Raw genomic sequence first — 16,240 nt, forward strand, 5'->3', positions numbered from 1 at the left:
GTTTTTTCCCCTTGTTTTTCTGTGTTTTCCTTCATCTCTTTCCTAATCTCTTGGAAAGCCCTAAATATAACACTTTTGAATTCCCTATCAGACAGTTTCTGTGCCTGTGATCTGTGGAGTTAAGTGGAAGAGAGAAAGAAGACAAAGGAGAGAAACAGAAGCAAAAAAAAAAAAAAAAGAAAAAAGTAAATAAAATGGTGGCATAGTGGGGATAGGTGGGTGGGGGCAGGGCAGACATGGAGAGGCTGTGTGCTGGTGGCTTTTCTAACTGAGCAGTGTGTCACTGCCCATCAAGAAGGGGTGGGGGCAGCACACGGGACTAGGTGGGCAGGAGAAAGGAAAGGAAAAATGGAAGGAGAGAGAAGAAACAAACAAAAAAACTAAAAACAAAAAATAAATATGTTGCTGAGGGAACTGGCTGTTGAGGGCAGAGCAGAATCAGGGTGTCAGCAAGTTGGTGTGTCCCTTGCTGGGTGGCATGGCACAGCCCCTCAGGAAGGAATGTAGGCAGCACAAGGCCAGTTGCTCTGTCTTCTGTGGGGAACTACATAATGTTGCCTTCCTGTATTCCCTGTCTGGGGTCCGTGATGGCTGTACTCCGAGATGGCAAACCCATGCTGTGTCAGCTGGCAGGGAACCTCCACTCTGTAGCTCTCATCATTCTCTGTTATCTGCCAGTTTCCTGCGTCAACACTGGAGCAATCCACTACTCCAGGGGGCATATAAGAGACCAATAGTAATGTTAGTTAACTGGAAAATTTGATTGAAAGAGTAAGTACCTACTGCTGTGAGTTGAAATTGACTCGAAGGCACCTAACAACAACAACAACATGTAACTACTGGGTCAAAGCACACAGATCATGGTGAGTTAAGCTATTATTTTCTCAGATCTTTTGAAATTTCTTACCCAAAGAGGTAACGATTACCTGTATTATCACAACCATACATCAGTGTCAGAAAAATTTATATTTTTGTAGTGCATATGTCCACATTTATTGATATGAAAATTAATTGGTATTTGAGTTCAGCACAGACAGGGATAACGTGTAATTTTGTATGTGAGACAGTTAAATAATTGAATGAGTGATTTGTGTAATCTAAATATTTATTTCCATAAATAGCTTGTTTAGATTTTTATTTTTCTGATGGATATGGGACTATTTCCCAGTGGGCTCTAAACCTTCATACTCTCCAATTCAGCCACAAAAGAGCTCATTTGGAACTAGGATGGGACAGATTCTTCTGCTTGAGGTAAAGGAAGGTTGCTTATGGCTGCATTTAACTAGATAGTCATAATTTCCTTAAGAATTTGTTTGTCTTTTTTTCAACTTTGCTTTTTGTTATCCTGGACATAGATCCTTTTAATGAACTTTGGATTGATTTACACAAAGGTGAGAGTTTTCAAAATCTAATATTTTAGCATACATGTATTTTCTTTCAGGCAGGAAATGTTACACTGTACTCACATAATTTCAGCTTAAAGTGAATATAATAAATTAAATTAAAAAAATGTTTTTTCCACTGTTCTTGTTCTTATTTTTTATGAATTCTATTTTCTTAGCTTGCTTCATAAGCGTAACTTCACACAATGCTCCATAATTTTACAAGTGTTTCTTAAAGCTCTAAAGCCTACCACAGAAGGACCTGGGGGCTAAACATGACATTTATGTAGTTCATTGTGGAAACATTTTTACCTTGTGAGAATTGATCCATAATTAAAGTCATTCAGAAAAGATTGAGAAAGTTCTTCCATGTCCTTTTAACCACAAATAAAACTTAGTTTTTTTTTTAATGAATGTCTTAAATGTAAAACTTTTGAAAGCAGAATCTTTTTGCTAAATAAATCTTAACTTGAATAGGTTTTCATTATTTGATCCAATATATGCATAATTTTACGTTTTTAAAACACAAATTTCTTTTTACACATTCAACTTTTTTATTTTTCAGGGAATGACACTAATCTTTATTGTAAAGATTATTTTCTTTATTACATAGAAAAGAACTATGCCTGAGTTAAATTTTGCTTCTTATACAAAAATTTTCATTTTCGTTGATCCTATATTTAATAGATAATATCAGTTACTAACATAAAAATACTGTATTTGCTACTAACTTTTGAACGCTGACTTATTCATTATTTAAAATGGTTCTATTTTGTGGGAAATATTTACAATTTTTTGTTTTGTTAAAACCATTTTTATCAAAAAATAGAAATTTCAAAATATTAGTGCTCTTTAGTGAATGCAATTGCTTGATTATTTTCTGCTTGAATTTTAAGTCTTAACTAATATCTAGGCTCTCGAATTAAAAGATAAAAATTGATGTCTTCAAAGTATCTACCAAATAGAAACAAAACATCATTACTGATTGATCAATTCCTCAAGATTGATATCTATTTTTTTCAATATTACAGTTTAATGACCTGCTTTGTTATACTGGAAGTAGTGTCCTGATATTTTTCTGAATATAAAATCTTTTCATAATATTCTCTTTTTTGTGTCTATTTTTTTCATTTTACACACTCATCTATACTCATTATAAATTTTATAAGATAATTAGGAATTGATAATCATAATTTCAAGTAACACAGAGGTTTGCATTATTAATTCAGTAAACAAGATTATTCATTGATATAAAGAAATTTCCTTGTTGACAATAAAAACACTGCATAACCACATAGTATATTGTCTTTTAAATTTATTAGTATATTTAATTTTACAACTAGTTGTTGAAGTATTTAACAAAAGAGAAAATACTGGTATAAATTGGCTTACGTTATTATATTAGGACCCCTGATATTTTCCCAGATATAATTTTACTACACAGTCTTTCTAACTTTGCAAAAGCTGGCATTTTGTCCATATCAAATCTTTCTGGAATTTTAATTTTGGTAATGGATGTGGTTAGACATGTGACTATGGAAATATATTACATATTGTAATCTGAGCATTTGCCAATGCATGCAGTGAAATATTTAATTTTTAAAATGAAAAGAGCCTTTAATTTTTTTTAGTAGGAGAAAGCATTCTTTTAGTAGTATTTCTTTATACTGATGATTGAGAATATTAAAAGAAAATCCTGAAGAATTATATGCATAAATTAATTAGAGATTCTGATTTGAATAAAAACTCTCTAGCATTTGATAAGATGGGGTAAGAATTTAAACAGAATCAAAAATAAGTTTTTCATCAACATTTTGGCAAATCTGTACAACATGCTGGCCTCTACAAAAAACATAAAGTAATAGGACTCTACTCTTCTTGTTAGGTGCCGTTGAGTCAGTTCTGATGTATAGCGACCCTGTGTACAAGAGCATGAAACACTGCCCAGTCTTGTACCATCCTCAGAATTGTTGTTTTCCTTGAGCCTACTGTTGCAGTCACTGTGTCAATCCGTCTTGTTGAAAAGGTCTCCCTATTTCTCACTGACTATTTTTTTTTATCTACTCTTCGTAGGCAGTTTATCATTTTTAAGTTGGACAGATAAGACTTATATGCTTGAAATTACTAGAGAATAATTTGCTGAACTTTATAAACCGGTGTTATGCTATGATAAATATTTATAAAAAAGGGGGAGAACGAATTTTTATTGATAGGAATTATTAGAGAAAATTTTACAGAGAACAGAACTTGAAATGATTTTTTAATGAACTATATTATATGTTGATGGACAGTGTGACAATTAAGGTTGCATGTCAACTTGGCTGGGCCATGATTCTCAGCGGTTTGATAGTCATATGATAATGTGATCACTTCCATGATGAGATTTAATATTATGTGATCACCTTCATGATGGAATCTGCTGTGAGTAGCCAGTCAGTTCAAAGGGAGTTTCCTTGGACGTGTGGTCTGCATTGAATATAAGTGAATATTCTGGCAAGGCTTGTGGGCTTTTGTTCATTCTGGATCCTGCAGCTGGATCCTGTTCATCTGACTTCCTATTCTTGGAACTTGAGCTAGAAGCTTACCTGCAATCTTGCCTGCCAATCTTTGGGATTTGTCAATCTTCACAACCTGTAAATAAGAGCCGTGCTCTCTGACCTGCTGATCTAGGGTTCGCCAGCTCCTGTGGCTACATGCATCAGGAGGAGCCTCTATCCAATGACTTGAGACTTTCCAGCCTCTACAACTGTGTAAGCCATTTCCTTGATACAAATCTCTCTGTTTATGTGCTTTACAGGTTTTGCCTCTCTAGAGAACCCAGCCTAAGACAGGTCCTGTTTCCATCAAGAAAACACAATCAGTGATATAATTTTGATTTAATATTTTGTTGAACACCAATTAATCCATATGTTCTACATTTGAATTAAGCACAAAATACAAAACAAAAAAGAAAACAAGTTCATTTATCTTCTATTGCTCATATCTTGAGTTATATTTACTCTTTTGGCTAATAAATGAAGAGTTAAAGGATTAATTTTTTTTAAAGCCTCAAGTAAACCCAATTCTCTTGAATTAAGCTTTAGATTTACCTATGCACGAGCTACAAAACCAATAGTTCAAAGATGAAAATTGAGATAGAAAGACTAAGAAGGAAAATTTAAACAGGTAGGGAAGTGGTGAAAAATAAATCATGGTAAAATTTGGAAGAAATAATTGAAAATGTCCCTAAGAAGCAGAGTCTTTGTTACACATGAAGTAAAATAAGCAAATATGTTAGTCATTTATTTTACTATATATGTATTTTTCATTCAATTTATTGTTTTGTCATTCAGATGTAGGATATTTTCAAAATAAAGGGTTAAGAAAGATTCAGGGTTAAAAATCTTGCTTCAGATTGTTTTTTTGAATCTGCTTTTATATTTAAAACAATACATAGAGCCTTTAGTCTTATTGCAACATTTTTGTTTTTAATCATAATTCTTTCCTTTAATATATCTGAAGTTCATGATGAGAAACCAAACGTCAGTGATAGAGTTCATTCTTCTTGGATTGACAGATGACACCGAGCTTCAGGCTGTGCTTTTCCTTTTTCTGCTTCTAACTTATGTCTTAAGTATTATGGGAAATTTGACCATCATCATTCTGACCCTGCTGGATTATCGCCTCCAGAGTCCTATGTATTTCTTCCTCCGGAATTTTTCCTTTCTGGAAATTTCTTTTACCTCTGTCTTTGTTCCCAAAATGCTAGTCAATATCGTAACTGGAGACAAGACTATTTCCTTTGCTGGTTGCTTCACTCAGTATTTTTTTGCCATCCTTCTCGGAGCCACTGAATTTTACCTTTTAGCCACCATGTCCTATGATCGCTATGTTGCCATCTGTAGACCCCTGCATTACGTAACCATGATGAGTAGGAGACTGTGCATTCAACTTGTCCTATGTTCCTGGTTCTCTGGTTTGTTAGTTGTCCTTGTGCCACATATAATGACTCTCCAGCTGCCCTTCTGTGGGTCCAACATCATCAATCATTATTGCTGTGACTACACTGTACTGTTACATTTGTCCTGTTCAGACACATATTTCATAGGAATGATTGAGTTTTTCCTTACTGGGGCTACACTCATCTTTACCTTAGTTTTAGTGATTCTTTCCTATACATACATTATCAGGACAATTCTGAGAATCCCCTCTGTTCATCAAAGGAAAAAAGCTTTTTCTACTTTTTCCTCTCACATGATTGTGGTCTCACTGTCTTATGGAAGCTGTATCTTTATGTATATAAACCCTTCTGTTGAGGATGCAGCCACTTTTAATAAGGGAGTGGCTGTGCTAAATACCTCAGTTGCCCCTCTGTTGAACCCATTCATCTATACCCTAAGGAACCAGCAAGTGAAAATAGCCTTCAAAGATATGGTCAGCAAGGTACAATTTTTTTTTCAAGAAAGTGGAACTATTTGAGGTACATCATTAAAACGAATAACAAAGAAATGTTTGGAAGACTAGAGGTGGACTTTATAATAATTTAACAATATTTTTTTCTACATTATCTCATTAATGTTCCTAATTGAACAGTGAACTATTTACCCAATTAAACTACTTTATCACCATCTCTTCTGTTCTCAAAAATGTAAAGGTTTTGTGTGTACCTGTGTGACCTCTAACACTTTAGTTTTATTTTGCTTTATTTATACTTAACTTTTAAGAAAAGACTAAGGGAAGAGTCAGGATTAGGAATTTGACTTCTAGTAGTCAGTTTGTTATAACTTAATTTTTTAATCTTATCCAATATCATTATGGTCATCTCTATATTTGTAACTGAATAATTAAATTCACATTCTGTATAAATATACTTTAGCTTTTAAATAATAACAAAAAAAACCAAACCCAGTGAGGTTGAGTCGATTCCTATTCATGGCGGCCCTACAGGACAGATTAGAACTTCCAGGGAGCACCTGGTGGATTCAAACTGCTGTCTCTTTGGTTAGGAGCCGTAGCACTTAACCACTATGCCATAATAGCTTATGTAATATATTACCGAATGGACATAAAGTTGATTATTTTCAAAGCCTAAAATTATGATTTAAGGTTAGTCTTTTCACAGTAATCACTCATTGAGCATTTAGGCATACTCAAGTATTTCAGGTAAAAAAAAAAAATTCTAAAGAAAAGAAAATCATTGTGTGTTTGTTTTAGCATTGATGGAAAAATGTTAAGTGATTATTTACATATAAATGAAACTCTTTGAGCAAATACATGAGAGAACTAAAGCCATGACTCAAGTCTAATCTAATTAAAAATATGTCATTCCAGCTTATTTCATACAATTTAGTGTTTTGCCTAATCATTGACTCAATAATCATTTAATAGGGAATAGTGAATATGGAATATATTAACCATGATGTTAATTATTTCATAGGTGTAAATTATAGTCCTTGGGTTTTTTTTTTTTTTCTCATCACACTAAACTTTAAATCTTTACAATCTGATCTCCTTAGTCAGAGTCTCCATCACAAGTAAAAGCTGCAACTTTCAGAACATTGCTGTGCCCATGTTCATTTCTTAGAATGCATGGGCCAGATACATAGCATGGACAGTAGCTAAGAGCTACAGCTGTGATCTATGGCTGCTAATCAAAAGGTTGGATGTTTGAATTCACCAGCCACTCTATGGTAACCCTACTGGGCAGTTCTATTCTGCCTTATAGTGTAGCTATGAGTCAGAGTCGACTCAACAGCAACAGGTTTTTTTTTGGTTTATAGGTATGTTCTACTCCATTCCCTTGTTTTTAGGAAGAAAGCTGAGTCCCAGAGATGTTAAGAAACTTTCACTAAGGCTTGTAGTAAATTAGTATCAAATTTGTACTCTTGGATTTCTTTGTTCATCCATTAACTAATAATGCAGACTCTACCAGGTAGCGGAGATTCATGGGATACCTAATAATGGATACCTATTGAAAACGGAGATTTTGTCAGTTCCTGTATACCTAGCCAAGGAGCCCTTGTTGTGCAATGTTTAAAGCAAGAGGCTGCTAACTGAAATGTTGGTGGTTTGAACCCACCAGCCACTCTGTGGGAGATAAATGTGGCAGTGTGTTTCCATAAGGATTTACAGCCTTGGAAATCCTATGGGGCAGTTCTACTCTGTCCCATAGGGTTACTATGGGTCAGAATCAACTGAATGACAATGGGTGTATACCTAGCTAAAAAACGGCACGGAGGCAGTGTCTGACCTCCTCTAACTTTACAAGGGGGAAGGAGAATCAAAATCAATAGCCCAAGGCTGATTCCTATGAGGCAGTAGTCAGATATGCCTCCTGTCTCTACCAGTTCTGACATCAGCCATCCCTCCCGCAATACTCTATACTTCTCTGCTGGATTTGATAATTCATTGCAATGGCCACACAGAACTCACAGACCATACTCATGATTATGAGATTTATTAGGGAAGTAACAGGTTACAATTCAGACTCAAGAACACTCAAGGATGCAGTTCTTCCATCAGAACAGCCTCTTCCCAGCTGGACTTCCTGGCTGTGGGCCTCTGCCCAAAGGCACTCAGCTTTCTCTCTTCATCGGCCAGAAAGCCCACTGCACCATCTCCTGCTACCAGGCCTCTGCTGCTGGGTCTCTGCTGCCATGTCTTGCTGCCTTTAGTGTTACAGTTCTCACTCTTCCTGTCTCCTGGTTCCAGAGAATCTTAGCACAGGGATCCTGAGCCCAAAGGACACACTGTCTCCTGGTGGTTCTTCCTTGGTGGTGGTGGGATTGTCTCTTTCCTGCCACTGGGGTGGCTCATTTCAAGCCCAGTGAGATAGAAAAACTAATTTCTTTGACGGGCTATAATCACCCTGTCTCACAGTCCTGCCCAACCACTTGAGTGGGAGTTACAAGACCATGGCTAGAAGGGCAACACAAAAGTAATCAATCACACCACACCTAGCCATAACTGCATTAAAGAGTGACCTAAACATTTAACACATAACTGATGTTAATGAGTTAGTCAGCTAGTGAGTTAATTTGTTAGTTTTCTAGACAGTCAAGTAATTGATTCATTAACGCATCAATTTGTATGTTGTTTTAAACACAGTTTTGTATGCTATCATCAATACATTAATGGTATTCAACCAAAATATTGTCACCCTGTGTTGGCTGCTCTAAGCCTTGGTAGTGCAATGGTTAAGAGCTTAGTTGCTAGTCAAAAGTTTGGAGTGACAGAATAAATGAGACAGCGGAGTCCATCAATATGCTGTCTACAAGAGACTCATCTTAGAAACAAAGATGTAAATTCACTTAAAATCAAAGGTTGGAAAAAAATCTATCAAGGAAACAGCCACCAAAAAAGAGCAGGAATGGCAATACTAATCTCAGATAAAATAGACTTTAAAACAAAACCCAGTACCCACCATAAAAGACAGAGAAGAGTACTATGTAATGATAAAAGACAAAGAAAGGTACTATCCAATGATTAAAGTATTATCCATTGTGAAGACATAACCATGATAAATACCTACACACCCAATGACAGGGCTCCAAAATACGTAAAAGAAACTCTAGCTGCACTGAAAAGAGAAACTGACAGTTTCACAATAATAGTAGGAGACTTTAACACACTGCTGTCAATAAAGGACAGAGCATCTAGAAAGAAACTCAGCAAAGATACAGAAGATGTAAAGGATGCAATCAGCCAAGTTGACCTTATAGACATATATAGGACACTCCGTCCAAGAGCTGCAAAGTACATATTATTTTCTAATGCACATGGAATGTTCTCCAGAATAAACCACATCTTAGGCCACAGAACAACCCTCAACAAAATCCAAAATATTGAGGTAATGCAAAGTATCTTCTCTGACCACAATGCCATCAAAGTAGAAATTAACACCAGGAAGAGCAAAAGAAAAAAATCAATTACATGGAAACTGAATAACACCCTACTTTAAAACCACTGGACAATAGAAGAAATCAGATATGGAATAAAAAAATCCCTATAATCAAATGAGATGAAAACACATCATCCCCAAACCTTTGGGACACAGCAAAGGCAGTCCTCAGAGGTCAATTTATAGCACTAGATGCACATATCAAAAAAGAAGAAAGGGACAAAATCAAAGCATTAGCTACACAACTAGAACAAATAGAGAATAGCAAAAGAAGCCCACAGCCACCAGAAGAAAGGAAATAATAAAGATCAGAGCAGAAATCAATGAAATAGAGAAACAATAGAAAGAATCAACAAACCAAAAGTTGGTTCTTTGAAAGGATCAACAAAATTGACAAACCACTGGCCAAATAGACAAAAGAAAAATGAACAGAATGCAAATAACCCAAATAAGAAATGAAATAGGGGACACTACAACAGACCCAACAGAAATAAAAAGGATCATAACAGAGTATTATGAAAAACTATACTCCAACAAAATCGAAAACCTATAGGAAATGAACAATTTTCTAGAAGCACACTACCTACCCAAACTAACACAAATCGGTGTTGAAAATCTGAACAGACCTATACAAAGAAAAGAGATTGAAAAGGTAATAAAATAAACTCACAGCAACAACAAAAAAAGCCCAGATGGCTTAACTGGAGAATTCTACGAAACATTCAGAGAAGAGCTTACACCGGTACTATATTTTCTAAATATTTCAGAAAATAGAAAAAGAAGCAATACTTCCTAATTCATTCTATGAAGCTAGCATAACCCTGATTCCAAAACAGGCAAAGACACCACAAAAAAAGAAAATTACAGATCAATATCTCTCATGAATATAGATGCAAAAATTCTCAACAAAGTTCTAGACAATAGAATTCAGCATCACATCAAAAAAAATAATATACCAGGACCAAATGGAATTCATACCAGGTATGCAAATTTTTTTTTTATGCAAGGATGGTTCAACCTTAGAAAATCAATCACCACATAATAAAAGAATCACATGATCACCTCAATTGATGTGGAAAAGCATTTGACAAAATGCAACACAAATTCCTTATAAAAACTCTACAAAAGTTTGGCATTTTGAATCCAGCCACACCTTGGAAACCCTCTGGGGCAGTTCTACTCTGTCCTATAGGGTCACTATGAGTCAGAATCTACTTGATGGCAATGGGTTTTTTGTTGGTTGCTCACTTCAAAGGACAGATTAAAAGGATACTGTGTAGGTAGAACTTTTATTGACAAGGATAATTTCTGTTAAAACAAACACATACACCACACACAAATACACATAGTATTTTTAAAAGTCTCAATCAATTTTTCTTGGAGAGGAAGAAAAACTTAATAAATTGTTGGAAACATCACCACCATTGGTGTTTTTTACTAGAAGAGGTATTAAAAAGTTATTTTTTTGTCAGCTAACCTGAGTTTCAAATGTGTGCTTGTTTAGTATCACAAATACCCAGTATAGTGACTTTAGAAAGTTGACAGAAAGTTGCATATGTTGTCAAACTTAAAAAATTGTAATATTAAATTTTAATCACGTGTGATAATTACTTTTGGTAGAATTTTAAATTTATTATTATATCTCAGAGTTCTTATATAATGATATTTGTCATCCACAAAATATTTATCTCAATACTCAAACATTTCTCATTTATCATCCTCACAATCGTTGTTATGCTTGAGCCCATTGTTGCAGCTACTGTGTCAATCTATCTCACTGGGGATCTTCCTCTTTTTTGCTGATCCTCTTATTTACCAAGGATAGTGTCCTTGTCCAAGGAATGATTCCTCCTGATAACATCTCCAGAGTAAAATTAGTATGTGAGATATATTCTTACCATCCTTGCTTCTAAGGAGCATTCTGACAGTATTCTTCCAAGACAGATTTGTTCATTCTTTTGGCAGTCCATGGTATATTCAATATTCTTTGCCAACACCATCATTCAAAGGCATCAATTATCCTTTGAGTTTCCTTATTCATTGCCCAGCTTTTGCATGCATATGAGGCGACTGAAAACCATTGCTAGAGTCAGGCCCACCTTAGCCCTTAAAGTGACACCTTGGTTTTTGAACATTTTAAAGAGGTCTTTTGCAGCAGATTTGCCCAATGCAATGTATTCTTTGGTTTCTTGACTGCTGCTTCCATGAGTGTTGATTGTGGATCCAAGTAGAATGAAATCCTTGACAACTTCAGCCTTTTTTTCTGTTTATCATGATATTGCTTATTGTTTCAGCTGTGAGGACTTTTGTTTTCTTTATGTTGAGGTGTAATCCATACTGAAGGCTGTGGTCTTTGGTCTTCATTAGTAAGTGCTTTAAGTCCTCTTCACTTTCAGCAAGGAAGGTTGTGTCATCTGCATAACGCAGGTTGTTAATGAGTTTTCCTCCAATCCTGATGTGACATTCTTCTTTATATAGTCCAGCTTCTTGGAATATTTGCTCAGCATACGTATTGCATAAGTATGCCGAAAGGACATAAAGGGTAGAAATCTGATGCACACCTTCGCTGACTTTAAACGACGTAGTATCCCCTTGTTCTCTTCAAATGACTGTCTCTTGATCTGGCTTCTTTGGGACAGGAATAAGTCTGAAGTGAGGAAAAACAAACAACTAACACGGACTTCAGTTCATCGTCAGAGGCTCATGCTCCTACCTTTAGATTCCAGCTTGTTCTTGCTCTCCCTTTCCAACTATCTGTTCCGTGAATTTCAAACTCCAGCATCAGTCATGAAGAAAATAGCCTTACAGACAGTATTTAGTAGATTCCCAGATTTCATAAGGTCAAACTTAAAGTAATTATTTATAATTCTATCTATGAATCATCTATCTGTGTGTATTGATACCAAGAGTAGTTTCAGGAGAATGGAACCTTAAAGATGAGTTGCCTAAATCACTGCTGGTGGTGAAGGGGGCACTTTTTGTCCATGGTATGCAGTGTCAAAACTATAAGACTCTGGTTGATGAAATATTTGCTGTCTTAGAATATTTTTTCCAAATAATGAATATAATAGCATTGACTGGTTGCTTACAAGGGTGATATAGAGCATGGAGAAGAAAAATGGTGACATCAGGTATTTAAATTCCACTTTCATGCTCCCTATGTTGTTGTTAGTTTCCATCGAATTAATTCTGACTCATGGTGAACCCACGTGTTACAGAGTAGAACTGCTCCATAGAGTTTTCTTGTCTGTAATCTTTAAGGAAGCAGATTGCCAGGCCTTTTCTTCTGTGGTGCTCTTTTGTGGGTTTGACCTGTCAACTTTTGGATAACAGTCAAACACAAAACTTTGGGCCACCTAGGGGTCTATGGTAACATAGTGGTTAAGAGCTACGTCTGCTAACCAAAAGGTTGGCAGTTTGAATCCACCAGGTGCTCCTTGGAAACCGTATGGGGCAGTTCTACTCTGTCCTATAGGGTTGCTATGAGTCGGAATCGACTCGACGGCAACGGGTTTGCTTTGTTTTTTTTAGGGACCTATGCTCCCTATGAAGGACATGAAAATTTTTATGACTACTCTGAAAGAAACCCTTGTCTCCTGTAGTTGGAGGCCATAGATTCCTGAACACCCAATCCAAGTCTAATTTTTTATGTGATAGAATTAGAATGTAAGTTGGAACCTTGGACTTTCAGGGTTTCTTTTATCAAAGTTAGGGCATTGATTTGGAAGTTATGGGATCTTGAACATTGAGATGGGGCATTTGGACATATTCTGATAGAACTATTTGCTCCAAATTCCTAAATTCCATCTTGCACTCTTCACCACTTGTGGCTGAGCAGGTTAGTCTCCTCTTGCCTGAAGAGCCTGGGGTAGTTGCCTTGTGAGGTGTTGCTGATTATCTTTAAGAACTACCCATAATAGCTTACCTCTCCTTACTTCTAAAATTATATTCAGGATCAAGTCCTAGCAAGCTCTAAAGGGTAGAGTACAAAGTGTGACCTGTGAGGAGGTGGCATATAAAAGAATTATACAGTTTTGCTAATTTATATCAACAGAAAATTGGCGGGTGTATGGGAGTGGATATTAACAATGTAAAACCAAGGTAGAATATAAAGATGAATCAAGATGAATTTATTAATATGGGTCACTAAGAATCAGAATTAGATGTTTAGTTTGATTACCTAGGAATGCCTCCGTTTGTATGGGAGAAATGGCACCATTTTTGGATGCTGGTTTAGAGCATATACAGCCTCCTGGAGAACACTGCCCCAACTCTGCAAGGTTTTGCCACATAGCTGGTGCCATAATTGTGTCTTTAGAAGGCCATTTCATCATTCTATCAATCCAGCTACTGCAGGATGTTGGGGAACATGGTAAGGCCAGTGAATTTCATGAGAATAGGCCCATTGCTGCACTTCATTTGGTGGGAAGTCAGTCCTTTGATCCAGGGCAATGCTGTGGGGGATACCATGATGGTGGATAAGGCATTTGGTAAGTCCATGGACAGTAGTTTTGGAAGAAACATTGAGCAGGGAAGGCAAATCCTTATTGAGAGTAAGTGTCTATTCCAGTAAGAACAAAACACTGCCCTTTCCATGATGGAAGCAGTCCAATGTAATCAACATGCCACCATGTTGCTGGCTGAGGGATAGCGCCACTTTGGGGACTCAGTGTTGGTCTCTGCTGCTGGCAGATTGGGCACTCAGCAGTGGCTGTCACCAAGTCAGCCTTGGTGAGTGGAAGTCCATGTTGCTGGGCCCATGCATAACCTGCCTCCATGGCCACTTTGTTCATGAGTCCATAGAGCAATAATGGGAGTAGCTAGGGAAAGAGAATGATTGGTTTCCATGGAACCTATCATCCTATCCACTTGATTGTTAAAATTCTCCTCCGTTGAGGTCACCCTTATAGTAATGAAATGAAGGGGTGAACATTGTGTAAAAAATAGCGTTCCTCTTTTCTCAAGATGTAAAGGCTGAAATGTTATGTTGTTTACACTCAGCCTGACCAATGACCCTTTTAACATCATCACCTCAAGGACTTGACTGTGAGTGCAGGAAGACTGCAGAAGAGAGAAAAGATGATATACATGTATATGATCATGACATCGAAAAAGAGCTTTTGGCTAAAATGAATAGTGGAAACAATGCAATATAATCATGACATTAGCCCTTCGGTTGTGTGGCCTTTTGCTTTTTCTACTCAGCCAATCAACACTCTTTGTGTGAGTTCTTTCTAATATTTTACTCTTGTAAAACATTGTAATGTGTTATCTTACTATTTTTATCTCTTCATGGGGTGACACTCTTTTTTACCATCCTCTGTTCCAGTATTAAGTTTATTGTCAAAATAATCAATGCACAAAAAGAATTAAAGAGCATAGTGTTTATTTAGCAGATAATCTGCATACACACAGGGAAACTTCTCTGTCCAGAAAAACAAGAAGGCTCATTTCAAGCCAGTTACAATGAGTTTTTAAGAAGGAAAGAGGGAACTAGTCCTCAATTTCCCTTTAATACTACCTTATTGCATAATGAAGCTGACTTGAACAGAAATAAACCAATTCAGTGTTTCTGCTGGATGCAGTTCAGAATATGGGAGAACAATAGTGAACAAAGGAAAAGAAAGAAGAAGAAAAATAAAATTAGGAAGAAGGGGAGGAATCATAAAATTCAAAAAGTGGTAACACAGTAACGGAAGAAGAAAAACAGAAAACCTGCCATTAAGACTGGACTCTTCTTCAGATGAGCCAGTGACTTCCATTCAGCTCTTTTCTTTTAACTAACATATAGTTCAATCCACTGTTGTTGTTATTGTTTGCCATCAAGTCAATTCTGACTTATAGCGAGCGACCCAATATGTAATTTTGCTCTGCCTAGGAGAATAGAGAGGAGAAATTCTAATAAGTTTTACTCTAATAATCAATCACTGGGCAAGTGTTTGGACACACTGCAGTTAAAGCCAACTGCCCTAAGATAATACGATCAGTAAAAAGTCAAGCCAACCCAAATGAAGTTGATTATGTGGTTGAGAATTTTACAAGCCCTGATTAAACTAAATGTCCTGAAAATCCTTAGGTACAGTTTCATCCCTTGAGGACAGGTTTCTTCTTTGGTGACTTTATTAACACTTATGTTTCTTTGATGGCTTCCTTATCAATAACAAATATTTAGTAAACAATTTTTCATAGGTCTATAGAGGATGGATTGTTATACACTGAAAAATAAAAGAAATGTATATATAAAACAGGATCTCTGATTATGTCAGTTTACTGTGTTATTGAGGAGACATAATACATGTATGAATATAATCATATATAATGTGCCATAAGCTTGGTGATAAATGAGATTCATTTTTACAAAGTGACATAGAAGACAGGGGAGAGGATTTTTCTGGGCTTGTGGCATTTGGAAAAGATTTATAGGAGAGGATGGATCTTTAGCTAGGAATTGGATAAGGAAGTAGAGCAAGGCATTTCAGGGAGTATAAATGGTTGAACAAAGGAATATAACAATTGTCTTGGTTATCTAGTGCTGTTATACCAGAAATACCACAAGTGAATGGCTTTAACAAACAGATGTTTATTCTCTCACAATCTAGTAGGCTAGAAGTCTGAATTCAGGGTGCCAGATCCAGGGGAGGTCTTTCTCTCTCTGTCAGCTCTGGAGGAAGATCCTTGCCATCAATCTTCTGCTTGTCTAGGACCTTCTCAGCACAGAGACCCCAGGTCCAAAGGACTTGCTATGCTCCTGGTGCTTCTTTCTTGCTTGCTTCTTTCAAACCCATTGCCATTGAGTTGATTTTGATTCATAGCGACCTTATAGGACAGAGTAGAACTGTTCCACAGGGTTTCTAAGGAGCTGCTCGTGGATTAGAGCTGCTGGTGGATTTGAACTGTTGACCTTTTGGTTAGCAGCCGAGCTCTTAACCACTGTACCCCTAGGGCCAAGCAAATATTTTAATGAGAAAATTAAGTCCAG

General features: G+C 36.4%; 1 protein-coding gene across 1 annotated transcript; it reads left to right on the forward strand.

Moving 5' to 3' along the window:
- Positions 1–4,889: 4,889 nt before the first annotated feature.
- Positions 4,890–5,840, forward strand: LOC126076343 (olfactory receptor 6C4-like). Its single transcript, XM_049884890.1, has one exon. It carries the CDS (start codon positions 4,890–4,892, stop codon positions 5,838–5,840), a length of 951 nt encoding a protein of 316 aa, XP_049740847.1.
- The last annotated feature ends 10,400 nt before the right edge of the window (positions 5,841–16,240 follow it).

The sequence above is a fragment of the Elephas maximus genome, chromosome 4 (assembly GCF_024166365.1).
Source record: "Elephas maximus indicus isolate mEleMax1 chromosome 4, mEleMax1 primary haplotype, whole genome shotgun sequence".
In the NCBI taxonomy this organism is placed as follows: Eukaryota; Metazoa; Chordata; class Mammalia; order Proboscidea; family Elephantidae; genus Elephas; species Elephas maximus.